Source organism: Heterodontus francisci, chromosome 9 (assembly GCF_036365525.1).
Source record: "Heterodontus francisci isolate sHetFra1 chromosome 9, sHetFra1.hap1, whole genome shotgun sequence".
NCBI classification, from domain to species: domain Eukaryota; kingdom Metazoa; phylum Chordata; class Chondrichthyes; order Heterodontiformes; family Heterodontidae; genus Heterodontus; species Heterodontus francisci.
Window position 1 is genome coordinate 112,754,436 of NC_090379.1, and position 26,881 is coordinate 112,781,316.

The window sequence follows — 26,881 nt, forward strand, 5'->3', positions numbered from 1 at the left end:
GGCAGGGCATTGGGACAGGGCACTCGGACAGGGCATCGGGGGCAGGGCATCGGGGGCAGGGCATTGGGGGCAGGGCATTGTGACAGGGCACTGGGACAGGGCATCGGGGGCAGGGCATTGGGACAGGGCACTGGGACAGCTACGCGGGCAGAGCATCGGGGGCAGGGCATTGGGGGCAGGGCATTGTGACAGGGCACTGGGACAGGGCATTGTGACAGGGCACTGGGACAGGGCATCGGGGACAGGGCATCGGGGGCAGGGCACTGGGGACAGGGGACAGGGCATCGGGGGCAGGGCATCGGGGACAGGGGACAGGGCACTGGGGGCAAGGCATTGGGGCAGGGCATCGGGGGCAGGGCACTGGGAACAGGGGACAGGGCATCGGGGACAGGGCATCGGGGACAGGACATTGGGGACAGGGCATCGGGGGCAGGGCACTGGGGACAGGGCATTGGGGACAGGGCATTGGGGACAGGGCACTGGGTTCAGGGCATCGGGGACAGGGCACTGGGGACAGGGCATTGGGGACAGGGCACTGGGTTCAGGGCATCGGGGACAGGGCACTGGGGACAGGGCATTTGGGACAGGGCACTGGGTTCAGGGCATCGGGGACAGGGCACTGGGGACAGGGCATTGGGGGCAGGGCACTGGGGACAGGGCATCGGGGGCAGGGCATCGGGGACAGGGCACTGGGGACAGGGCATTGGGGGCAGGGCACTGGGGACAGGGCATCGGGGGCAGGGCACTGGGGACAGGGCATTGGGGGCAGGGCACTGGGGACAGGGCATCGGGGGCAGGGCACAGGGGACTGGGCATTGGGGGCAGGACTCCGGGGACAGGGCATCGGGGACAGGGCACTGGGACAGGGCATCGGGGGCAGGGCATCGGGGACAGGGCACTGGGACAGGGCATCGGGGACAGGGCATTGGGACACGGCACGGACAGGGCATCGGGGCAGGGCATCGGGGGCAGGGCATTGGGGGAAGGGCATTGGGACAGGGCACTGGGACAGGTAATCGGGGGCAGGGCACTGGGACAGGGCACCGGGGACAGGGCACTGGAGGCAGGGCACCGGGCAGCAGGGCACTGGGGACAGGGCACTGGGGCAGGGCATCAGGGACAGAGCATCGGGGGCAGGGCACTGGGGACAGGGCACTGGGGACAGGGCATCGGGGGCAGGGCATCGGGGACAGGGAACTGGGGGCACGGCATTGCAGGCAGGGCATCGGGGACAGGGCATCGGGGGCAGGACACTGGGGACAGGGCATCGGGGGCAGGGCACTGGGGACAGGACATTGGGGACAGGGCATTGGGACACGGCACGGACAGGGCATCGGGGCAGGGCATCGGGGGCAGGGCATTGGGGGAAGGGCATTGGGACAGGGCACTGGGACAGGTAATCGGGGGCAGGGCACCGGGGACAGGGCACTGGGGGCAGGGCACCGGGCGGCAGGGCACTGGGGACAGGGCACTGGGGCAGGGCATCAGGGACAGGGCATCGGGGGCAGGGCACTGGGGACAGGGCACTGGGGACAGGGCATCGGGGGCAGGGCATCGGGGACAGGGAACTGGGGGCACGGCATTGCAGGCAGGGCATCGGGGACAGGGCATCGGGGGCAGGGCACTGGGGACAGGGCATCAGGGGCAGGGCATCGGAGACAGGGGACTGGGGGCAAGGCATTGCGGGCAGGGCATCGGGGACAGGGCATCGGGGGCAGGACACTGGGGACAGGGCATCGGGGGCAGGGCACTGGGGACAGGACATTGGGGACAGGGCATCAGGGGCAGGGCACTGGGGACAGGGCACTGGGGACAGGGCATCGGGGGCAGGGCACTGGGGACAGGGCATCGGGGGCAGGGCACGGTGGACTGGGCACTGGGCTTCGGGACAGGGCATTGGGGCAGGGAAACGGGGACAGGGCACTGGGGGCAGGGCACTGGGGGCAGGGCACAGGGGACAGGGCATCGGGGACAGGGCACTGGGGGCAGGGCATCGGGGACAGGGCACTGGGGCAGGGCACTGGGGGCAGGGCATCGGGGACAGGGCACTGGGGCAGGGCATCGGGGACAGGGCACTGGGGGCAGGGCATCGGGGACAGGGCACTGGGGACAGGGCACTGGGGACGGCATCGGGGGCAGGGCACTGGGGACAGGGCATCGGGGGCAGGGCACGGTGGACTGGGCACTGGGCTTCAGGGGCATGGCACTGGGGACAGGGCATTGGGGCAGGGAAACGGGGACAGGGCACTGGGGGCAGGGCACAGGGGACAGGGCATCGGGGACAGGGCACTGGGGGCAGGGCATCGGGGACAGGGCACTGGGGCAGGGCACTGGGGGCAGGGCATCGGGGACAGGGCACTGGGTCAGGGCACTGGGGGCAGGGCATCGGGGGCAGGGCACTGGGGACAGGGCATTGGGGGCAGGGAAACGGGAACAGGGCACTGGGGACAGGGCATCGGGGACAGGGCACTGGGGGCAGGGCACTGGGGACAGGGCACCGGGAAAGGGCACTGGGGGCAGGGCATCGGGGACAGGGCACTGGGGACAGGGCACTGGGGACAGAGCATCGGGTTCAGGGCACTGGGGGCAGGTTATCGGGGACAGGGCACTGGGGGCAGGGCATCGAGGACAGGGCATCGGGGACAGGGCACTGGGGGCAGGACATTGGGGACAGGGCACTGGGGACTGGGCTCTGGGGACAGGACACTGGGGGAAGGGCACTGGGGACAGGGCTCTGGGGACAGGGCATTGGGGACAGGGCATTGAGGGCTGGGGACTGGGCACTGGGGACAGGGCACTGAGGGCAGGGCATTGGGGGCAGGGCATCGGGGGCCAGGGCATTGGGGGCAGGGCACTGGGGCAGGGCATCGGGCACAGGGCACTGGGGCCAGGGCATCGGGGGTAGGGCACAGGGCACTGGGGACTGGGCACTGGGGACAGGGCATCGGGGCAGGGCACTGGGGACAGGGCATTGGGGCAGGGAAACGGGGACAGGGCACTGGGGGCAGGGCACAGGGGACAGGGCATCGGGGACAGGGCACTGGGGACAGGGCATCGGGGACGGGGCACTGGGGACAGGGCACTGGGGCAGGGCACTGGGGACAGGGCATCGGGGACAGGGCACTGGGGACAGGGCATTGGGGGCAGGGAAACGGGGACAGGGCATCGGGGACAGGGCACTGGGGACAGGGCACTGGGGGCAGGGCACAGGGCACTGGGGGCAGGGCACTGGGGACAGGGCACCGGGGCAGGGCCTCGGGGACAGGGCACTGGGGGCAGGGCACCGGGGACAGGGCACTGGGGACAAAGCATCAGGGGCAGGGCATCGGGTGCAGGGGACAGGGCATTGGGGGCAGGGCACCGGGGACAGGGCACTGGGGCAGGGCATCGGGGACAGGGCATCGGGGGCAGGGCACTGGGGACAGGGCATCGGGGCAGGGCATCAGGGACAGGGGACAGGGCATCGGGGGCAGGTCATCGGGGACAGGGCACTGGGGGCAAGGCATTGGGGGCAGGGCACTGGGGACAGAGCATCGGGGGCAGGGTATCAGGGACAGGGGACAGGGCACTGGGGGCAAGGCATTGGGGGCAGGGCACTGGGGACAGGGCATTGGGGGCAGGGCACTGGGGACAGGGGACAGGGCATCGGGGACAGGGCATCGGGGGCAGGGCACTGGGGACAGGGGACAGGGCACTGGGGACAGGGCACTGGGGGCAGGGCACTGGGGACAGGGCACTGGGGACAGGGCACCGGGGCAGGGCATCGGGGACAGGGCACTGGGAGCAGGGCACCGGGGACAGGGCACTGGGGACAGGGCATCAGGGGCAGGGCATCGGGGGCAGGGGACAGGGCATCGGGGACAGGGCATCGGGGACAGGGCATCGGGGGCAGGGCACCGGGGACAGGGCACTGGGGCAGGGCATCGGGGACAGGGCATCGGGGACTGGGGACAGGGCATCGGGGCAGGGCATTGGGACAGGGCACTCGGACAGGGCATCGGGGGCAGGGCATCGGGGGCAGGGCATTGGGGGCAGGGCATTGTGACAGGGCACTGGGACAGGGCATCGGGGGCAGGGCATTGGGACAGGGCACTGGGACAGCTACGCGGGCAGAGCATCGGGGGCAGGGCATTGGGGGCAGGGCATTGTGACAGGGCACTGGGACAGGGCATTGTGACAGGGCACTGGGACAGGGCATCGGGGACAGGGCATCGGGGGCAGGGCACTGGGGACAGGGGACAGGGCATCGGGGGCAGGGCATCGGGGACAGGGGACAGGGCACTGGGGGCAAGGCATTGGGGCAGGGCATCGGGGGCAGGGCACTGGGAACAGGGGACAGGGCATCGGGGACAGGGCATCGGGGACAGGACATTGGGGACAGGGCATCGGGGGCAGGGCACTGGGGACAGGGCATTGGGGACAGGGCATTGGGGACAGGGCACTGGGTTCAGGGCATCGGGGACAGGGCACTGGGGACAGGGCATTGGGGACAGGGCACTGGGTTCAGGGCATCGGGGACAGGGCACTGGGGACAGGGCATTTGGGACAGGGCACTGGGTTCAGGGCATCGGGGACAGGGCACTGGGGACAGGGCATTGGGGGCAGGGCACTGGGGACAGGGCATCGGGGGCAGGGCATCGGGGACAGGGCACTGGGGACAGGGCATTGGGGGCAGGGCACTGGGGACAGGGCATCGGGGGCAGGGCACTGGGGACAGGGCATTGGGGGCAGGGCACTGGGGACAGGGCATCGGGGGCAGGGCACAGGGGACTGGGCATTGGGGGCAGGACTCCGGGGACAGGGCATCGGGGACAGGGCACTGGGACAGGGCATCGGGGGCAGGGCATCGGGGACAGGGCACTGGGACAGGGCATCGGGGACAGGGCATTGGGACACGGCACGGACAGGGCATCGGGGCAGGGCATCGGGGGCAGGGCATTGGGGGAAGGGCATTGGGACAGGGCACTGGGACAGGTAATCGGGGGCAGGGCACTGGGACAGGGCACCGGGGACAGGGCACTGGAGGCAGGGCACCGGGCAGCAGGGCACTGGGGACAGGGCACTGGGGCAGGGCATCAGGGACAGAGCATCGGGGGCAGGGCACTGGGGACAGGGCACTGGGGACAGGGCATCGGGGGCAGGGCATCGGGGACAGGGAACTGGAGGCACGGCATTGCAGGCAGGGCATCGGGGACAGGGCATCGGGGGCAGGACACTGGGGACAGGGCATCGGGGGCAGGGCACTGGGGACAGGACATTGGGGACAGGGCATTGGGACACGGCACGGACAGGGCATCGGGGCAGGGCATCGGGGGCAGGGCATTGGGGGAAGGGCATTGGGACAGGGCACTGGGACAGGTAATCGGGGGCAGGGCACCGGGGACAGGGCACTGGGGGCAGGGCACCGGGCGGCAGGGCACTGGGGACAGGGCACTGGGGCAGGGCATCAGGGACAGGGCATCGGGGGCAGGGCACTGGGGACAGGGCACTGGGGACAGGGCATCGGGGGCAGGGCATCGGGGACAGGGAACTGGGGGCACGGCATTGCAGGCAGGGCATCGGGGACAGGGCATCGGGGGCAGGGCACTGGGGACAGGGCATCAGGGGCAGGGCATCGGAGACAGGGGACTGGGGGCAAGGCATTGCGGGCAGGGCATCGGGGACAGGGCATCGGGGGCAGGACACTGGGGACAGGGCATCGGGGGCAGGGCACTGGGGACAGGACATTGGGGACAGGGCATCAGGGGCAGGGCACTGGGGACAGGGCACTGGGGACAGGGCATCGGGGGCAGGGCACTGGGGACAGGGCATCGGGGGCAGGGCACGGTGGACTGGGCACTGGGCTTCGGGACAGGGCATTGGGGCAGGGAAACGGGGACAGGGCACTGGGGGCAGGGCACTGGGGGCAGGGCACAGGGGACAGGGCATCGGGGACAGGGCACTGGGGGCAGGGCATCGGGGACAGGGCACTGGGGCAGGGCACTGGGGGCAGGGCATCGGGGACAGGGCACTGGGGCAGGGCATCGGGGACAGGGCACTGGGGGCAGGGCATCGGGGACAGGGCACTGGGGACAGGGCACTGGGGACGGCATCGGGGGCAGGGCACTGGGGACAGGGCATCGGGGGCAGGGCACGGTGGACTGGGCACTGGGCTTCAGGGGCATGGCACTGGGGACAGGGCATTGGGGCAGGGAAACGGGGACAGGGCACTGGGGGCAGGGCACAGGGGACAGGGCATCGGGGACAGGGCACTGGGGGCAGGGCATCGGGGACAGGGCACTGGGGCAGGGCACTGGGGGCAGGGCATCGGGGACAGGGCACTGGGTCAGGGCACTGGGGGCAGGGCATCGGGGGCAGGGCACTGGGGACAGGGCATTGGGGGCAGGGAAACGGGAACAGGGCACTGGGGACAGGGCATCGGGGACAGGGCACTGGGGGCAGGGCACTGGGGACAGGGCACCGGGAAAGGGCACTGGGGGCAGGGCATCGGGGACAGGGCACTGGGGACAGGGCACTGGGGACAGAGCATCGGGTTCAGGGCACTGGGGGCAGGTTATCGGGGACAGGGCACTGGGGGCAGGGCATCGAGGACAGGGCATCGGGGACAGGGCACTGGGGGCAGGACATTGGGGACAGGGCACTGGGGACTGGGCTCTGGGGACAGGACACTGGGGGAAGGGCACTGGGGACAGGGCTCTGGGGACAGGGCATTGGGGACAGGGCATTGAGGGCTGGGGACTGGGCACTGGGGACAGGGCACTGAGGGCAGGGCATTGGGGGCAGGGCATCGGGGGCCAGGGCATTGGGGGCAGGGCACTGGGGCAGGGCATCGGGCACAGGGCACTGGGGCCAGGGCATCGGGGGTAGGGCACAGGGCACTGGGGACTGGGCACTGGGGACAGGGCATCGGGGCAGGGCACTGGGGACAGGGCATTGGGGGCAGGGAAACGGGGACAGGGCACTGGGGGCAGGGCACAGGGGACAGGGCATCGGGGACAGGGCACTGGGGACAGGGCATCGGGGACGGGGCACTGGGGACAGGGCACTGGGGCAGGGCACTGGGGACAGGGCATCGGGGACAGGGCACTGGGGACAGGGCATTGGGGGCAGGGAAACGGGGACAGGGCATCGGGGACAGGGCACTGGGGACAGGGCACTGGGGGCAGGGCACAGGGCACTGGGGGCAGGGCACTGGGGACAGGGCACCGGGGCAGGGCCTCGGGGACAGGGCACTGGGGGCAGGGCACCGGGGACAGGGCACTGGGGACAAAGCATCAGGGGCAGGGCATCGGGTGCAGGGGACAGGGCATTGGGGGCAGGGCACCGGGGACAGGGCACTGGGGCAGGGCATCGGGGACAGGGCATCGGGGGCAGGGCATCGGGGACAGGGCATCGGGGCAGGGCACTGGGGACAGGGCATCGGGGCAGGGCATCAGGGACAGGGGACAGGGCATCGGGGGCAGGGCATCGGGGACAGGGCAGTGGGGGCAAGGCATTGGGGGCAGGGCACTGGGGACAGAGCATCGGGGGCAGGGTATCAGGGACAGGGGACAGGGCACTGGGGGCAAGGCATTGGGGGCAGGGCACTGGGGACAGGGCATTGGGGGCAGGGCACTGGGGACAGGGGACAGGGCATCGGGGACAGGGCATCGGGGGCAGGGCACTGGGGACAGGGGACAGGGCACTGGGGACAGGGCACTGGGGGCAGGGCACTGGGGACAGGGCACTGGGGACAGGGCACCGGGGCAGGGCATCGGGGACAGGGCACTGGGAGCAGGGCACCGGGGACAGGGCACTGGGGACAGGGCATCAGGGGCAGGGCATCGGGGGCAGGGGACAGGGCATCGGGGACAGGGCATCGGGGGCAGGGCACCGGGGACAGGGCACTGGGGCAGGGCATCGGGGACAGGGCATCGGGGGCAGGGCACTGGGGACAGGGCATCGGGGCAGGGCATCAGGGACAGGGGACAGGGCATCGGGGGCAGGGCATCGGGGACAGGGCACTGGGGGCAAGGCATTGGGGGCAGGGCACTGGGGACAGAGCATCGGGGGCAGGGCATCAGGGACAGGGGACAGGGCATCGGGGGCAGGGCATCGGGGACAGGGCACTGGGGGCAAGGCATTGGGGGCAGGGCACTGGGGACAGGGCATTGGGGGCAGGGCACTGGGGACAGGGGACAGGGCATCGGGGACAGGGCATCGGGGGCAGGGCACTGGGGAAAGGGGACAGGGCATTGGGGGCAGGGCATCGGGGGCAGGGCACTGGGGACAGGGGACAGGACATTGGGGACAGGGCATCAGGGGCAGGGCACTGGGGACAGGGCACTGGGGACAGGGCATCGGGGGCAGGGCAACGGGGACAGGGCACTGGGGACAGGGCATCGGGGGAAGGGCACTGGGGGCAGGGCATCGGGGACAGGGCACTGGGGACAGGGCATTGGGGGCAGGGGACAGGGCATCGGGGGCAGGGCATTGGGGACAGGACATTGGGGAGAGGGCATCAGGGGCAGGGCACTGGGGACAGGGCATCGGGGGCAGGGCATCGGGGACAGGGCACTGGGGGCAGGGCATTGGGGGCAGGGCACTGGGGACAGGGCTCTGGGGACAGGGCATCGGGGACAGGGCACTGGGGACAGGGCACTGGGGGCAGGGCACAGGGCACTGGGGACAGCGCACCGGGGACAGGGCACTGGGGACAGGGCACCGTGGCAGGGCACTGGGGGTAGGGCATCAGGGACAGGGCACTGGGGACAGGGCACCGTGGCAGGGCACTGGGGGTAGGGCATCAGGGACAGGGCACTGGGGACAGGGCACTGGGGGCAGGGCACTGAGGGCAGGGCACTGGGGACAGGGCTCTGGGGACAGGGCATTGGGGGCAGGGCATTGGGGGCAGGGCACTGGGGACAGGGCATTGGGGGCAGGGCACTGGGGACAGGGCTCTGGGGACAGGGCATTGGGGCAGGGCATTGGGGGCAGGGCACTGGGGTCAGGGCATTGGGGGCAGGGCACTGGGGGCAGGGCATTGGGGGCAGGGCACTGGGGGCAGGGCACTGGGGACAGGGCACTGGGGCAGGGCATTGGGGGCAGGGCACTGGGGACAGGGCTCTGGGGACAGGGCTCTGGGGACAGGGCATTGGGGCAGGGCATTGGGGGCAGGGCACTGGGGTCAGGGCATTGGGGGCAGGGCACTGGGGACAGGGCTCTGGGGACAGGGCACTGGGGCAGGGCATTGGGGGCAGGGCACTGGGGACAGGGCTCTGGGGACAGGGCATTGGGGCAGGGCATTGGGGGCAGGGCACTGGGGACAGGGCATTGGGGGCAGGGCACTGGGGACAGGGCTCTGGGGACAGGGCATTGGGGCAGGGCATCGGGGGCAGGGCACTGGGGACAGGGCACTGGGGACAGGGCATCGGGGGCAGGGCATCGGGGACAGGGAACTGGGGGCACGGCATTGCAGGCAGGGCATCAGGGACAGGGCATCGGGGGCAGGGCACTGGGGACAGGGCACTGGGGACAGGGCATCGGGGGCAGGGCATCGGGGACAGGGAACTGGGGGCACGGCATTGCAGGCAGGGCATCGGGGACAGGGCATCGGGGGCAGGGCACTGGGGACAGGGCATCAGGGGCAGGGCATCGGAGACAGGGGACTGGGGGCAAGGCATTGCGGGCAGGGCATCGGGGACAGGGCATCGGGGGCAGGACACTGGGGACAGGGCATCGGGGGCAGGGCACTGGGGACAGGACATTGGGGACAGGGCATCAGGGGCAGGGCACTGGGGACAGGGCACTGGGGACAGGGCATCGGGGGCAGGGCACTGGGGACAGGGCATCGGGGGCAGGGCACGGTGGACTGGGCACTGGGCTTCGGGACAGGGCATTGGGGCAGGGAAACGGGGACAGGGCACTGGGGGCAGGGCACTGGGGGCAGGGCACAGGGGACAGGGCATCGGGGACAGGGCACTGGGGGCAGGGCATCGGGGACAGGGCACTGGGGCAGGGCACTGGGGGCAGGGCATCGGGGACAGGGCACTGGGGCAGGGCATCGGGGACAGGGCACTGGGGGCAGGGCATCGGGGACAGGGCACTGGGGACAGGGCACTGGGGACGGCATCGGGGGCAGGGCACTGGGGACAGGGCATCGGGGGCAGGGCACGGTGGACTGGGCACTGGGCTTCAGGGGCATGGCACTGGGGACAGGGCATTGGGGCAGGGAAACGGGGACAGGGCACTGGGGGCAGGGCACAGGGGACAGGGCATCGGGGACAGGGCACTGGGGGCAGGGCATCGGGGACAGGGCACTGGGGCAGGGCACTGGGGGCAGGGCATCGGGGACAGGGCACTGGGTCAGGGCACTGGGGGCAGGGCATCGGGGGCAGGGCACTGGGGACAGGGCATTGGGGGCAGGGAAACGGGAACAGGGCACTGGGGACAGGGCATCGGGGACAGGGCACTGGGGGCAGGGCACTGGGGACAGGGCACCGGGAAAGGGCACTGGGGGCAGGGCATCGGGGACAGGGCACTGGGGACAGGGCACTGGGGACAGAGCATCGGGTTCAGGGCACTGGGGGCAGGTTATCGGGGACAGGGCACTGGGGGCAGGGCATCGAGGACAGGGCATCGGGGACAGGGCACTGGGGGCAGGACATTGGGGACAGGGCACTGGGGACTGGGCTCTGGGGACAGGACACTGGGGGAAGGGCACTGGGGACAGGGCTCTGGGGACAGGGCATTGGGGACAGGGCATTGAGGGCTGGGGACTGGGCACTGGGGACAGGGCACTGAGGGCAGGGCATTGGGGGCAGGGCATCGGGGGCCAGGGCATTGGGGGCAGGGCACTGGGGCAGGGCATCGGGCACAGGGCACTGGGGCCAGGGCATCGGGGGTAGGGCACAGGGCACTGGGGACTGGGCACTGGGGACAGGGCATCGGGGCAGGGCACTGGGGACAGGGCATTGGGGCAGGGAAACGGGGACAGGGCACTGGGGGCAGGGCACAGGGGACAGGGCATCGGGGACAGGGCACTGGGGACAGGGCATCGGGGACGGGGCACTGGGGACAGGGCACTGGGGCAGGGCACTGGGGACAGGGCATCGGGGACAGGGCACTGGGGACAGGGCATTGGGGGCAGGGAAACGGGGACAGGGCATCGGGGACAGGGCACTGGGGACAGGGCACTGGGGGCAGGGCACAGGGCACTGGGGGCAGGGCACTGGGGACAGGGCACCGGGGCAGGGCCTCGGGGACAGGGCACTGGGGGCAGGGCACCGGGGACAGGGCACTGGGGACAAAGCATCAGGGGCAGGGCATCGGGTGCAGGGGACAGGGCATTGGGGGCAGGGCACCGGGGACAGGGCACTGGGGCAGGGCATCGGGGACAGGGCATCGGGGGCAGGGCATCGGGGACAGGGCATCGGGGCAGGGCACTGGGGACAGGGCATCGGGGCAGGGCATCAGGGACAGGGGACAGGGCATCGGGGGCAGGGCATCGGGGACAGGGCAGTGGGGGCAAGGCATTGGGGGCAGGGCACTGGGGACAGAGCATCGGGGGCAGGGTATCAGGGACAGGGGACAGGGCACTGGGGGCAAGGCATTGGGGGCAGGGCACTGGGGACAGGGCATTGGGGGCAGGGCACTGGGGACAGGGGACAGGGCATCGGGGACAGGGCATCGGGGGCAGGGCACTGGGGACAGGGGACAGGGCACTGGGGACAGGGCACTGGGGGCAGGGCACTGGGGACAGGGCACTGGGGACAGGGCACCGGGGCAGGGCATCGGGGACAGGGCACTGGGAGCAGGGCACCGGGGACAGGGCACTGGGGACAGGGCATCAGGGGCAGGGCATCGGGGGCAGGGGACAGGGCATCGGGGACAGGGCATCGGGGGCAGGGCACCGGGGACAGGGCACTGGGGCAGGGCATCGGGGACAGGGCATCGGGGGCAGGGCACTGGGGACAGGGCATCGGGGCAGGGCATCAGGGACAGGGGACAGGGCATCGGGGGCAGGGCATCGGGGACAGGGCACTGGGGGCAAGGCATTGGGGGCAGGGCACTGGGGACAGAGCATCGGGGGCAGGGCATCAGGGACAGGGGACAGGGCATCGGGGGCAGGGCATCGGGGACAGGGCACTGGGGGCAAGGCATTGGGGGCAGGGCACTGGGGACAGGGCATTGGGGGCAGGGCACTGGGGACAGGGGACAGGGCATCGGGGACAGGGCATCGGGGGCAGGGCACTGGGGAAAGGGGACAGGGCATTGGGGGCAGGGCATCGGGGGCAGGGCACTGGGGACAGGGGACAGGACATTGGGGACAGGGCATCAGGGGCAGGGCACTGGGGACAGGGCACTGGGGACAGGGCATCGGGGGCAGGGCAACGGGGACAGGGCACTGGGGACAGGGCATCGGGGGCAGGGCACTGGGGGCAGGGCATCGGGGACAGGGCACTGGGGACAGGGCATTGGGGGCAGGGGACAGGGCATCGGGGGCAGGGCATTGGGGACAGGACATTGGGGAGAGGGCATCAGGGGCAGGGCACTGGGGACAGGGCATCGGGGGCAGGGCATCGGGGACAGGGCACTGGGGGCAGGGCATTGGGGGCAGGGCACTGGGGGCAGGGCTCTGGGGACAGGGCATCGGGGACAGGGCACTGGGGACAGGGCACTGGGGGCAGGGCACAGGGCACTGGGGACAGCGCACCGGGGACAGGGCACTGGGGACAGGGCACCGTGGCAGGGCACTGGGGGTAGGGCATCAGGGACAGGGCACTGGGGACAGGGCACTGGGGGCAGGGCATTGGGGGCAGGGCACTGGGGCCAGGGCACTGGGGGCAGGGAACTGGGGGCAGGGCACTGGGGACAGGGCACTGAGGGCAGGGCACTGGGGACAGGGCTCTGGGGACAGGGCATTGGGGGCAGGGCATTGGGGGCAGGGCACTGGGGACAGGGCATTGGGGGCAGGGCACTGGGGACAGGGCTCTGGGGACAGGGCATTGGGGCAGGGCATTGGGGGCAGGGCACTGGGGTCAGGGCATTGGGGGCAGGGCACTGGGGGCAGGGCATTGGGGGCAGGGCACTGGGGGCAGGGCACTGGGGACAGGGCACTGGGGCAGGGCATTGGGGGCAGGGCACTGGGGACAGGGCTCTGGGGACAGGGCTCTGGGGACAGGGCATTGGGGCAGGGCATTGGGGGCAGGGCACTGGGGTCAGGGCATTGGGGGCAGGGCACTGGGGACAGGGCTCTGGGGACAGGGCACTGGGGCAGGGCATTGGGGGCAGGGCACTGGGGACAGGGCTCTGGGGACAGGGCATTGGGGCAGGGCATTGGGGGCAGGGCACTGGGGACAGGGCATTGGGGGCAGGGCACTGGGGACAGGGCTCTGGGGACAGGGCATTGGGGCAGGGCATTGGGGGCAGGGCACTGGGGTCAGGGCATCGGGGGCAGGGCACTGGGGGCAGGGCATCGGGGACAGGGCACTGGGGACAGGGCATTGGGGGCAGGGGACAGGGCATCGGGGGCAGGGCATTGGGGACAGGACATTGGGGACAGTGCATCAGGGGCGGTTCACTGGGGACAGGGCATCGGGGGCAGGGCATCGGGGACAGGGCACTGGGGGCAGGGCATTGGGGGCAGGGCACTGGGGGCAGGGCTCTGGGGACAGGGCATCGGGGACAGGGCACTGGGGACAGGGCACTGGGGGCAGGGCACAGGGCACTGGGGACAGCGCACCGGGGACAGGGCACTGGGGACAGGGCACCGTGGCAGGGCACTGGGGGTAGGGCATCAGGGACAGGGCACTGGGGACAGGGCACTGGGGGCAGGGCATTGGGGGCAGGGCACTGGGGCCAGGGCACTGGGGGCAGGGAACTGGGGGCAGGGCACTGGGGACAGGGCACTGAGGGCAGGGCACTGGGGACAGGGCTCTGGGGACAGGGCATTGGGGGCAGGGCATTGGGGGCAGGGCACTGGGGACAGGGCATTGGGGGCAGGGCACTGGGGACAGGGCTCTGGGGACAGGGCATTGGGGCAGGGCATTGGGGGCAGGGCACTGGGGTCAGGGCATTGGGGGCAGGGCACTGGGGGCAGGGCATTGGGGGCAGGGCACTGGGGGCAGGGCACTGGGGACAGGGCACTGGGGCAGGGCATTGGGGGCAGGGCACTGGGGACAGGGCTCTGGGGACAGGGCTCTGGGGACAGGGCATTGGGGCAGGGCATTGGGGGCAGGGCACTGGGGTCAGGGCATTGGGGGCAGGGCACTGGGGACAGGGCTCTGGGGACAGGGCACTGGGGCAGGGCATTGGGGGCAGGGCACTGGGGACAGGGCTCTGGGGACAGGGCATTGGGGCAGGGCATTGGGGGCAGGGCACTGGGGACAGGGCATTGGGGGCAGGGCACTGGGGACAGGGCTCTGGGGACAGGGCATTGGGGCAGGGCATTGGGGGCAGGGCACTGGGGTCAGGGCATTGGGGGCAGGCAATGGGGGCAGGGCACTGGGGGCAGGGCACTGGGGGCAGGGCACTGGGCACTGGGGGCAGGGAACTGGGGGCAGGGCTCTGGGGACAGGGCATTGGGGGCAGGGCATTGGGGGCAGGGCACTGGGGGCAGGGCACTGGGGACAGGGCATTGGGAGCAGGGCATTGGAGGCAGGGCACTGGGCAGGGCATTGGGGGCAGGGCACTGGGGGGCAGGGCACTGGGGGATGGGCACTGGGGGCAGGGCACTGGGAATTGGAGGCAGGGCATTGGGGCAGGCACTGCCCACGGGGCATCGGGGCACGGAATCATGCACTTGGGGCATGCGACACAGCTCAGGACTGGAGACAGGGCATTGGGTTCAAGGCACATAGCACCAGGGCACTGGGGAGACGACATCAGCGCATTGGTGGGGGGGGCAGTTGGGCATCTTGGGGTATGGTACCAAAGACTGGGTACCAGAAAGCAGATCACCTACGGGTAAGACACCAGTAGGTTTTGGTACAAACACTCCCAGGACAGGTACAGCACGGCTTAGATATAGAGTAAAGCTCCCTCGACACTGTCCCATCAAACACTCCCAGGGCAGGTACAGCACAGCCATCGTCGATTTCTTCTGGGGCAAGCGGAAACACTGGGTCTCTGCCGCGGTCCTGAGTCTCCCGATCGAGGAGGGCAGTCAGTCGCTGGTGTGCGTCCGCACCCAGGCTGCGACTCTCCGCCTTCGGACCCTGCAGAGATACCTGTACGTCGAGCGTCCTCCCAGATGGTGTGCGCTGGCGACGTATTTTTTCCGCCAGTGTCACTGCCTTAAAGACGACACGCAGCTCCCGGTGGAGTCCGTTAGCCGCGCCTCTCTGAGGGAGTTGCCTGTCTTTTACCGGGATCTTTTCCGAGTCTGGAACATGGTCGCCTCCAGTCAGGGCGCTCCCCCGCCGGCGGAGAGCGCCTCGGCTGTCCGGGCGGCCGACTCCGGGGACGGTCCGGCGGACGGAGGAGTAGCCGAAACCCCCGGGACGCCCCTCATTGCGGGTGGCGAGGGGGCTCGGGAGTGCGGAGCGATCCCGGCCGAGCTGACCCCCGCTCGGCCGGAACTGCTCATCGGACCCAGGCCCCGAAACCCTCCTCGGGAGCCGGTCCCGCACAACCCGAGCCGCCTCTCGGAAATGCCCTCCAATCGGCGCGGAGGGGTTTCCTGTACGGGCTGCTCCTGCACACTCTCCACTTCCTCGCCCTCGTCAGCCGGCCGGACACGCCCTGGCGGTCCGCGTTGCCATCTGGCTGCGAGGGGAAACCCCGATGGAGGTCTCTCTACGCGGGAGTCTTCCCCCTTTACATCGGGGACCTGGGGTGGAGGGTGCTGCACAGAGCAGTCCCGTGCAATAGGCTTTTAAGTAGGTTCACGGACTCCCAGGCCAGCTGTACTTTCTGCGGCCTGGACGAGTCCGTGTTCCACATTTATACGGAGTGTACGAGGTTGCAGCCCCTATTTGAGTATCTGAAGGGGCTGCTCCTCAAATTCTGGCTGCACTTCAGTCCCACGCTCCTGATCTTTGGGCACCCGGTGCGGAGGGGCTTGGGCCGGGAGGAGGATCTCCTCGTCGGTCTGCTCCTGGGCCTGGCCAAGGTGGCAATTCACAGGTCCAGGTTGCGGGCTGTCGGGGGGTCCGTCCTCCCCGATTGCCTGCCCCTCTTCCGCGGTTACGTTCGCGCCCGGGTGTCCCTGGAAAAGGAGCATGCGGTGTCCGCCGGTACGCTTGAGGCCTTCCGCGACCGGTGGGCACCGCAGGGACTGGAGTGCATCGTCGACGCCGAGAATGGCATTTTAATTTGAGTTTTTTTTTTTGTTTATTTATCTGGTTTTAATAAAGTTATTTTAAAAATATAAGTGTGTATATAAAGGGGGCCTGAGGAATAAAGGCCCCCTCGACATAAAAAATATATATAAAAGGGGCCTGGGGTATAAAGGTCACCTTAAAAAAAACTGGGATTGGCAAAAAAAAAAACGGGGGGTTAGATACAGAGTAAAGCTCCCTCTAAAAAAAAAACAGCCATCAACTAGCTGAAAGGCGCACTTTGGTCTGCCTGAAACCTGCTGCTCGTTCTTTGTGAGAGCTTCCTGCTCCCGTTTTTTAAAAAAAGGGTTAGGTACAGACTAAATCTCCCTCTACACTGTCCCCATCAAACACTCCCAGGACAGGTCCAGCACGGGAATTGGCTCCTCTGTGATTGGGAATACTGAGTGCTGAGTGCCTCAACGAGGTGCCACTGACAGTGCTGCAGTCAGTTGCTGGAGGTGCTGCTGGAGAAGGAGTGCTGAGGAGACACTGCAAAAACTTTTCAACAACTTTTGCTGCAGAGGAGGATTAAGCCTGTATTTCGAGGTGGGTGTTGAGCACCAGACTGTTACCTTATTTGGACTGTTGTGGGAGGTGGAAGAGGCCAGAAGAACAAGGGGTGGGGACTATACAATTCTGCAGGGAGCTGTGCAGTTGCACTAAAGTTGCAGGGAAGCTCCCTCCCCACCCCAATTGCCCAGCCTGAGTCAGCTGAAGCTGCTTGGCTAATATACAGAAGGGGATAAATAGTGCCTGGGCAGCTTCAGCTGACCCAGGTGAAGACGCCTCCCCCAACCAGAAGACCAGAAGTGTTTACAGTGCTCAGAGTACCACCCTTCAAGGAGAAAAAAAAAGCAAAGTCATCGCTTGCAGCCTGTCTTTCCCTTTTCCTGTATACCCTCAGCCTCTCCCCAAACCTCCTAGTTGGTTTCTTTGTTTGTTTGCTTGTTTGTTTGCTTGCTTGCCTGCAATTTGGGGGTGGGTTTGGCTCTTGAGCCATGGCAGGCCCATCATCACCGGTGGCGGGGCCTTCTCATACCTATGCGGCTGCAGCCTCTGTGGCCGCCCGTGTGACCCCGTCACCTTTTAAATTAATTACTTCAAACCATGGGGTAAAGATCTATCCCCACCCCAGTATGTCTATAGAGGCCTGTGTAAAGGCAATGGCCAAGGTTGTTGGCCCCTCGGCCATTGTGGCAGCCTCAAAAATGTACGGGAAGGCTGTGTTCTTCCTGAAGACCGAGCGAGCCGTGTCCCTGGCCCTGAATAAAGGACTCACTGTGGGTGGGACTTTCCTGCCGGTGGACCCTCTAGGGGCCACTGCGCTGCGGTTAATGTTATCAAACGTCCCGCCCTTTATTCCCAGTGAGCTCCTCCTTCCCCACCTGCACCACATGGGGGAGGTGAGGTCGGGGATCACCCCAGTCCGGCTTGGTCTTCGGGCACAGCCTCCAACATGTCTACTCCTTCCGCCGCCAGTTATTTATGCAGCTGGCGCGGGAGGAGGACTCGGAAGGCCAGTTTGATGTGCAGTTCCAGGGGACGGCCTACCGCGTCTTCTGGACCTCGGACGGGGCGCGGTGCCATGTCTGCAAGGGGGTGGGGCATGTTCGTAAGAACTGCCCCAACCTCCCGGCCACCAGCTCCACCTCGGCGGCCCAGAGTGGTTCCACAGCACCTCCTCCCACTCCCCCCACACATCCAATAGACACTGCTCAGTCGGTTCCGGAGGCTGTGGTTTTCACAGCCTCCGGCGGGGAGGGGAGCGTCCGTCCGAGTGGAAGGAAGACGCGGGGAAAAAAGAAACATCATGAGGCGCGTCCCCTGGACACTTTGACACAACCCGAGCCTGAGCTCAGCCCAAAGCCCATTCCCATGGAATCCACCTGTCCCAGGGCTGGGCTCAGGCCCAGGGTGACTAAAAAGGAAAAAAAGGGTGCAGAGGCGGAGGCCTCTGATGACATGCAGGTCTCTGAGTCTCCGCGCCCTAGTGCGAAAAAGAGGAGAAGGCACCCCTCCACAGAAATAACACAGGGCCCTGAGGTGCAGGGCCCATCTGTTGGAGGGGAGCTGTCTCCTGTCCTCAGGTTCCCCCTACCGCCACCACCAAGGCTACAAAGTCCGGGCAGAAGCTCCCTATTCCTCAGGATGGAGGGGAGGGGAAAGCCCCGGTACATGAGGCCCCTCCTGAAGGAGTAAGTGGGGCCCTGCTTGTGGTGGGGGAGCCTGGGGACGCCGCCCATTCCGCCACTGCTACTGGGTCGGGTGCCCGAAATGAAGGGGAGGGCGACGCCCCAGAGGGTCAGCCCTCCCAGCCGGAGTCCACCACCAACCAGGAGGCACCCGACCTGGTGAAAACTGAGAATGCTGCCCCATCTGCTGGACCTATGGGTGCTGGCGGAGCGGGAGATAGCCTCCTCTCTCCGCCTCCGGTCTCGGCTCCGGCTGGATTTCCGGAGTCGGGATCTTATGTCTCCCCTGGACCACTCATTGGCCTGGGGACGGAGGTGGAGGGGGGTCCCACGCTGCTGGTACCCACAGGCTCCAGTTTCACAATAGAATCCGGAGAGAACTCCTCCGCCATCGATCCTGGGGGTGGGATCGTGACGGAGGCGGGACCAGCTGGCGCGGCCGGGACGTCCGCCCCACAGAGTGTGGTGGATGTGTCGGCCGCTGGCGGTGACAACCCGGAGGAGGATGGGGATTCGGTGTGGGGCACGGAGGATGACCTTGATTCCATCGCCAGTGAGGTGGTGGAGTCCCTCGTGCCTCCCACCGAATCTCCTCTCATCCCCACGGCGGAACTCCGGGATTTCCTCGCGGCTTGCAGGGGTTGCCGGAATAAAGTTCAGCTGGCCCTCGGCCGTTGGTCAAATCTAGCGCTGATCATACAGTCCGTCCGTGCTGTCCTCAAGAAAGGGAGCAAGCGCGCGGGCGTGAAACTGGTTGAGAGGCGCCGTTTTAATGTGTTCCTCAATGGGTTGCTGGGGGAATGGAAGGCCAGGTGCACTTCCACTCCCCACGCTCCTCACAGTGAGCTGTTGGTGACGGGTTTTAAGTACCTTTGACATGAAGATAACCATAGCCAGCCTCAACATCAACGGCAGCAGGGGGTCTCACCGCAGATTTCACAATCTCTCAGTCCTTAGGGAAGGGAGATACGCGGTGAGCCTTCTGCAGGAAACTCACACCGTTCCGGGAGATGAAGCCACCTGGCTCCTGGAGTGGCAGGGTGGGGTCTACATGAGTCACCTCACCACTATTTCTAGTGGGGTGGCTATCTTGTTGGCCCCGACTTTTCAGCCGGAGATCTTGGGGCTCAAGGAGCTAGTGCCGGGCCGCTTGCTCCACCTCGCCGTTCGCCTGGGTAGCGTGCCGCTCCACTTTGTGAACGTGTACGTGCCCAGGCCCGGCGCGTTGCAAGTGCGCTTCTTTGAAGAAGTGTCCGCTCTCTTGAGCTCCATCGATAGCGGCGAGTGCATCATCCTCGGGGGGGATTTTAACTGCACCCTCGAGGTGGGGGATCGCTCCGGTCCCCAGCGGGGCCAAGCGTCGGTGGAGAAGTTGAGGGGACTGATCAGCTCCCTTAACTTGGTGGACGTCTGGCGGAATCTCCATCCCGACTCCAGCGCCTTCACGTGGAGGTCTGGAGGAGGAGGGTCCCGAATCGACCGCCTCTACTTTTCGCAGGCGTACGTCTCCCGCGTCTCGGCGGCCTCCATGCGGCTGGTGCCGTGCTCGGACCACCACCTGGTGTGGGCGGAGTTCACTCCACTCCGCACGCGGGCGGGGTCCGCATACTGGCACTTTAACAACCGGCTGCTGGAAGACGAACAATTCCGGGACTCGTTCTGTCGATTCTGGGCCGACTGGAGAAGGAAGCACGGGGGCTTACCCTCCTTGAGGCTATGGTGGGATGTGGGCAAGACTCACATCTGCATCTTCTGTCAGGAGTACGCGAAGGGGTAGACCAAGAGGCGGGAAGCTGAGATCGGGCGTCTAGAGAAGGAGGTGCTCAACTTGAACTCCCGCCTCGGTCATGCCGTCGCGGACCCGGCCCTGTAGCAGGTATACAAAGAGAAGAAGGGCGCGCTCAGGGACCTGCAGCTCATAGGGTCCCGAGGTGCGCACTTGAGGTCGCGGATCCAGATCCTGGAAGATTTGGACCGCGCCTCACCCTTCTTCTACTCGCTGGAAAAATGGCAGGGGGTCCGTAAGCAGCTCGTTGAGCTGCTGGCCGATGACGGATCCTCCATCACGGATCCGGAGGGAATGGGCCTCCTGGTCCGTACTTATTACAGTGCGTTGCTCTCTCCGGATCCGTCCAGCGAGGATGCGCGCAGAGTTTTGTGGGAGGCCCTGCCGCAGGTCAGCCCGGAGGGCGCCGAAGGATTGGAGGCTCCGCTCACGTTGGCGGAACTGACTGGCGCCCTCCACCAGCTCTCAAGGGGCAAATCCCCAGGGCTGGACGGGCTGACCGTGGAGTTCCTCAGGGCGTTCTGTGACGTCCTGGGGGACGATTACGCGCAGGTCCTGGGGGAAAGCGTGGCAACCGGGGAGATGCCCCTCTCGTGGCGCAGGGCGGTCATCGTCCTGCTACCGAAGAGGGGCGATCTCCGCCTGCTTAAAAACTGGCGTCCGGTCTCCCTCCTCAGCACGGATTATAAGATCTTTGCCCGGGCTATGTCTACCGGCCTGGGCTCCGTGCTGGCCCACATGATCCACCCCGACCAGTCCTACACGGTCCCGGGCCGGTCCATCCAGGACAACATCCACCTGGTCTGGGACCTGATCCATCTTTCCCAGAGGACTGGTCAGTCGGTCGCCTTTCTCTCCCTCGATCAGGAGAAGGCGTTCGACAGGGTGGATCACGAATACCTTTTCGGGACTCTGCGCGCTTTCGGACTCGGGCCGCATTTCGTGGCCCGGGTCCGACTTTTATACGCCGCCGCAGAGTGTCTAGTCAAGGTTACCGGGTCCTTGACGGCGCCCCTTCGCTTTGGGAGAGGAGTGCGTCAGGGATGCCCCGTGTCCGGCCAATTGTACACCATCTGCGTGGAGCCCTTCCTGTGCCTGCTTCGCAGGAGGTTGACGGGATTGGCTCTGCGCGAGCCAGCCATGCGGGTCGTCCTCTCGGCTTACACCGACGACGTGCTCCTCGCTGTCACAGATCCCGTTGACTTGCGGAGGATGCACGACTGCCAGCAGACCTTTTCTGCCGCATCCTCTGCGAGGATCAATTGGGAGAAATGTTCCGGACTCCTGATGGGTCAGTGGCGGGTGGACTGCCTGCCGGAGGAGTTGACATCTTTTGCACTTCCTCTATCTGGGAGTTCACCTTAGCCCCGCTGAGGAAGCCTGGCCGGCAAACTTGCAGGAGTTGGAGATGAAAGTCACCGCTCGGCTGGGGCGCTGGGCAGGACTGCTCGGAGTGCTTTCCTACAGGGGCCGAGCGCTGGTCATAAACCAACTGGGGGTCAGCTCGGCTGGAACTGCTCATCGGACCCAGGCCCCAAAACCCTCCTCGGGAGCCGGTCCCGCACAACCCGAGCCGCCTCTCGGAAATGCCCTCCGTGCCATTCCAATCGGTGCGGAGGGGTTTCCTTTACGGGCTGCTCCTGCACACTCTCCACTTCCTCGCCCTCATCAACCGGCCGGACACGCCCTGGCGGTCCGCTTTGCCATCTGGCAGCGAGGGGAAACCCCGATGGAAGTCTCTCTACGCGGGAGTCTACCCCTTTACATCGGGGACCTGGGGTGGAGGGTGTTGCACAGGGCAGTCCCGTGCAATAGACTTTTAAGTAGGTTCACAGACTCCCAGGCCTCCTGTACTTTCTGCGGCCTGGACGAGTCCGTGTTCCATGTATATATGGAGAGTGCGAGGTTGCAGCCCCTCTTTGAGTATCTGAAGGGGCTGCTCCTCAAGTTCTGGCTGCACTTCAGCCCCACGCTCCTGATCTTTGGGCACCCAGTGCGGAGGGGCGTGGGCCGGGAGGGGGATCTCCTCGTCGGTCTGCTCATGGGCCTGGCCAAGGTGGCAATTCACAGGTCCAGGCTGTGGGCCGTTGGGGGGGGTCCGTCCTCCCCGATTGCCTGCCCCTCTTCTGCGGTTACGTTCGCGCCCGGGTGTCCCTGGAGAAGGAGCATGCGGTGTCCGCCGGTACGCTTGAGGCCTTCCGCGACCGGTGGGCACCACAGGGACTGGAGTGCATTGTCGACGCCGAAAATGGCATTTTAATTTCAGTTTTTGTTTATTTCTGTTTTTAATAAAGTTATTTTAAATATATAAGTATGTATATAAAGGGGGCCTGAGGAATAAAGGCCCCCTCGACATGTAAAATATAAAAGGGGCCTGGGGTATAAAGGCCACCTTATAAAATAAATAAATAAATAAAACGGGGTTAGATACAGAGTAAAGCTCCCTCTACACTATCCCCATCAAACACTCCCAGGACAGGGACAGCACGGGAAGAAAAAAAAAAAAAACGGGGGTTAGATACAGAGTAAAGCAAAAAAGAAAAAAAAAAGAAAAAATGGGTCAGATACAGAGTAAAGCATTGCTCACACACGGTCTGCATTTTTCACTGTCAAACCTGTAACTAGTTTGAGTGAAAATGGCCAATTAAAGGCAGGTTTCTGCTCTGTATCACTGACAATGATCTGGAGTCCCCCTTGAGTCAGTTGTTGATGCTTGTAAAGTAATTGGTTTTAATGAAGGACACAAACACCAGATGTTGTAGCAGGAATGATTTCATTGTTTGAACAAAAAAATAAATTCAAACTTTGCCAACAAGTTGAAACCGTAGATGAAGTGATAAGTGTATTTACATGTGAAGACATTTATAAATATACATTATATACAAAATAATTCTATAAAAGTATAAAGTTCAGTGCTTCACATTTAAATTAATTATGAAATACTAACCTTAAAAAAATAACATTATTGATTGTCTCAGTCATTGAGTCACGACTTGATTTAAAGGACCAGCAATGGGTGGTCTGTACATGAGGCTCTGCTCCCTGTCTGCTCTCCGGGGGAATGTTGATCCAGTCCCGGGGTTCAGGGGTAGGGGAGTGTGCCGTGGATCTATCAGTGAGTGCACTCATCTCTGGCTCATCTCAGTCTCAAAGCCTGGCCTATTTCAGTCACTGTGAGTGAGTCACTGCCTCAGGGTTAAAGTGGGAACCGGTTAAATATACCCAACTCTTCAAAAATAATAAATAGAGGCCAGTCTGCGGGGATTGCGATCGATCACACTCCTGTGTTTGTCTCTCTTCACACTGCACCAGGATCTCCGGTGACAACAGTTGCTCCCAGGCAGCGGCATTAAATCAGTGGTCTGAGCATCGTATCCTGCAGAGGCTACGCCCACTGACAGAGCTTTTCATTCCGTCTGCGGTCAGCCTGCTCCCAGAGCTTATCACGCCTTCCATTCTCCACCAACTGCAGCGGCTCACCGGGCCCAAGGCTTCCAGGAGATTTTTCACCATCCCACGTCCCCGTCAGAAACCGAAAGCCAGAGCTAGCTCCACACAAAGTCACAGCCTCCACTCTTCAAACAATTCTTCTTCCCAGTAGCGAATCACAAATAAATAAAACACCAGTCCCACTTTGTTGTAAACAGACAGACCTGGAGACCTCAGACAGTCTGTAACCTCTCCTGCATTACAGCCTTAAACCTGCAGAGAGAGAGAGAGAGAGAGTGAGCGGGTCATTTAAAATGTCTTTCACTAACACATTTCCCTTTTAAATTGACACCTTTCTCATCCTGTGATCTTGGATTTTAAATACAGACAAGCAGTCAAAGGTGTGGAGACTGAAACCTTCATTCAAAGGCAACCTGCTTCACTCCCAGCAACTCTCTCACTGCCCAGTTAGAGTGTGCTGCCAGCCTGGCCCTTAGTACTGTTGCATTGAAAGTAGGCCCCAAATCCCTAAACGCAGTGTAATGTTCTGGTATGTGTGGGTATAAACGGGCTGCAGCCTGAAGAGCAGTCAGATACAGAATCGCTGAATCTTCCTCCACCAGCCCGACTGCCAGAGGAACAGTCAGCAGTCTGGGGCGGATCGAACTCCAGGTCAAGGGGTGGAACAGGACCGGACTACCCCCCAGCCTGACTCCATCACCCACTGTCCCTCTCAACCTCGACCCAGTGTCCCTCCTCCCTCATATACCCTCCCTCCCCCAATGTCCCTCCCCCCCTCATATACCCTCCCTCCCCCAGTGTCGCTCCCCTCCTCATATACCCTCCCTCCCCCAGTGTCCCCCCATATACCCTCCCTCCCCCAGTGTCCCCCCCTCATATACCCTCCCTCCCCCGTGTCGCTCCCCCCTCATATACCCTCCCTCCCCTAGTGTTCTTCCTCCAGTGTCCCTCTAGCTCACGTAACCTCCCTCCTTCAGTGTACCTCTTTCCTTCCCCAGTGTCTCAACCTCATGCACACTCTCTCCATTCAGGGTACCTCTGTGCCTCACTACCTTTCTCTCCCTCCCTCATGTTTCTCTGTCCTTGAACCCCTCTCCAAACCCTCGACCCCTGTGTACCTTCCCCTACCTATTGTACCCCAGTGTACCTTCCCCAGCCTGGGTATCTCCCCCCAGCCCCCCACCCCCGTGTATTCCCTCCCCACTGAGGCCTTTCTCCCAGAGCTCTACACGGTGGCCTGTTTTACCTCAGTGATGATGTCCTGTCTGCTGCCCTCAGCAGACTGGTACACGGACTGGAACATCAGCTCATGGGGACTCGATATCGTGGATATTCTGCACTCCAGCTTTTCACTGTTAAACAAAGAGGAAATCAGTGAGGAAGGAGTCCGGCTGAGCTCTCAGCAGAAGCACCCGACAGCAGCACGACAACACTCTAACACTCAGCAGGGAAAGTTAAATAGGAAAGCAGTCTATTCCTGCTGCCGGTGTTAGTGAGTGAACCCAACTCAGTGGCCAGTCCAGTCAGCAATAGTTCACAACAGACATCCTTCCCGTGGGTCACCCACTGACCTGAGAGAGTTTCACTGGGGTGTGATGAGGGGGGGGACGGCGGGGGGTGGGGGGGGGGGGGTGGAGCTGAATCTTTGTCCAGGCAGAGACGGCTAAGGAGTTGGCTGCTGCAGGTAGACTGTGCTGTTCCCTGTGGGGGCCTGTGGTTTAAATGGTGCTGACAAACAGGGAGTCATATTCTCACAGTCTTGTGTATCAAGTACAAACTGCACCAAGAAACAAGACCAGAAGAAAATAGGAGCAGGAGCAGACCATACAGCCCCTCGAGCTTGCTCCGCCATTCAATACGATCATGGCTGATCTTGGGCTTCAATTCCACTTTCCTGCCCACTCCCCATATCCCTTCATTCCCTGCGAGACCGAACCTCTAGGGCGGCACAGTGGCGCAGTGGTTAGCACCGCAGCCTCGCAGCTCGAAGGACCCGGGTTCGATTCCGGGTACTGCCTGTGTGGAGTTTGCAAGTTCTCCCTGTGTCTGCGTGGGTTTTCTCCGGGTGCTCCGGTTTCCTCCCACAAGCCAAAAGACTTGCAGGTTGATAGGTAAATTGGCCATTATAAATTGTCACTAGTGTAGGTAGGTGGTAGGGAAATATAGGGACAGGTGGGGATGTTTGGTAGTAATATGGGACTAGTGTAGGATTAGTATAAATGGGTGGTTGATGTTCGGCACAGACTCGGTGGGCCGAAGGGCCTGTTTCAGTGCTGTATCTCTAATCTAATCTAATCTAATCTATCAATCCCAGCTTTAAATGTATTTAATGATGGAGCATCCACAACCCTCTGGGGTAGAAAACAAACAGCACCGAAAGGGTCCAGTGTGGGGTGGGGTGAGGTCGGGGGGGGGTGCAGGAAGGGTCCAGGGGGATGGGTGCAGGAAGGGTCCAGGGCGGTGGGTCCAGGGGGATGGGTGCAGGAAGGGTCCAGGGCGGTGGGTGCAGGAAGGGTGCAGGGCGGTGGGTGCGGGAAGGGTCCAGGGGGGCGGGTGCAGGAAGGGTCCAGTGGGGTGGGTGCAGGAAGGGTCCAGGGCGGTGGGTGTAGGAAGGGTCCAGGGGGATGGGTGTAGGAAGGGTCCAGTGGGGTGGGTGCAGGAAGGGTCCAGGGGGATGGGTGTAGGAAGGGTCCAGGGGGATGGGTGTAGGAAGGGTCCAGGGGGATGGGTGCAGGAAGGGTCCAGGGGGATGGGTGCAGGAAGGGTCCAGGGGGATGGGTGCAGGAAGGGTCCAGGGTGGTGAGGGACTCTGTGACAGTGCCATTTTGTACCCATTGGGGGTAAATGGGGACTGACAGGACAAGAGGGGAGGGGAAGAGAGAGGAAAACTAGTGAAGCACAGAAATCAGGTTTGCTTTTTAATTTACACCAGGAGTGATGGGGTCCCATAATGGAATCCGGGAGCAGGCAACAGGTTTGGATCAAAAAGCCAAGGGGGATTACCCCCACCCCCACCCCCACCTCCACCTCTAGCCCCACCCCCACCCCCACCTCTACCCTCACCCCCACCCCCACCTCTACCCCCACCCCCACCCCCACCTCTACCTTCAACCCCACCCCCACCTCTACCCTCACCCCCACCCCCACCT

General features: G+C 65.2%; 1 protein-coding gene across 1 annotated transcript in view; it reads right to left on the bottom strand.

Moving 5' to 3' along the window:
• Positions 1-23,096: 23,096 nt before the first annotated feature.
• dll4 (delta-like 4 (Drosophila)) overlaps positions 23,097-26,881 on the bottom strand; it is a 58,537-nt gene continuing 54,752 nt past the window's right edge. The window contains exons 10-11 of the mRNA XM_068038390.1: positions 24,979-25,084; positions 23,097-23,984 (exon numbers count right to left, since the gene is read on the bottom strand). Of these exons, the coding sequence (XP_067894491.1) occupies positions 23,979-23,984; positions 24,979-25,084 (112 nt within the window). The 3' untranslated portion in view covers positions 23,097-23,978. The remainder of the gene's footprint in view (positions 23,985-24,978; positions 25,085-26,881) is intronic.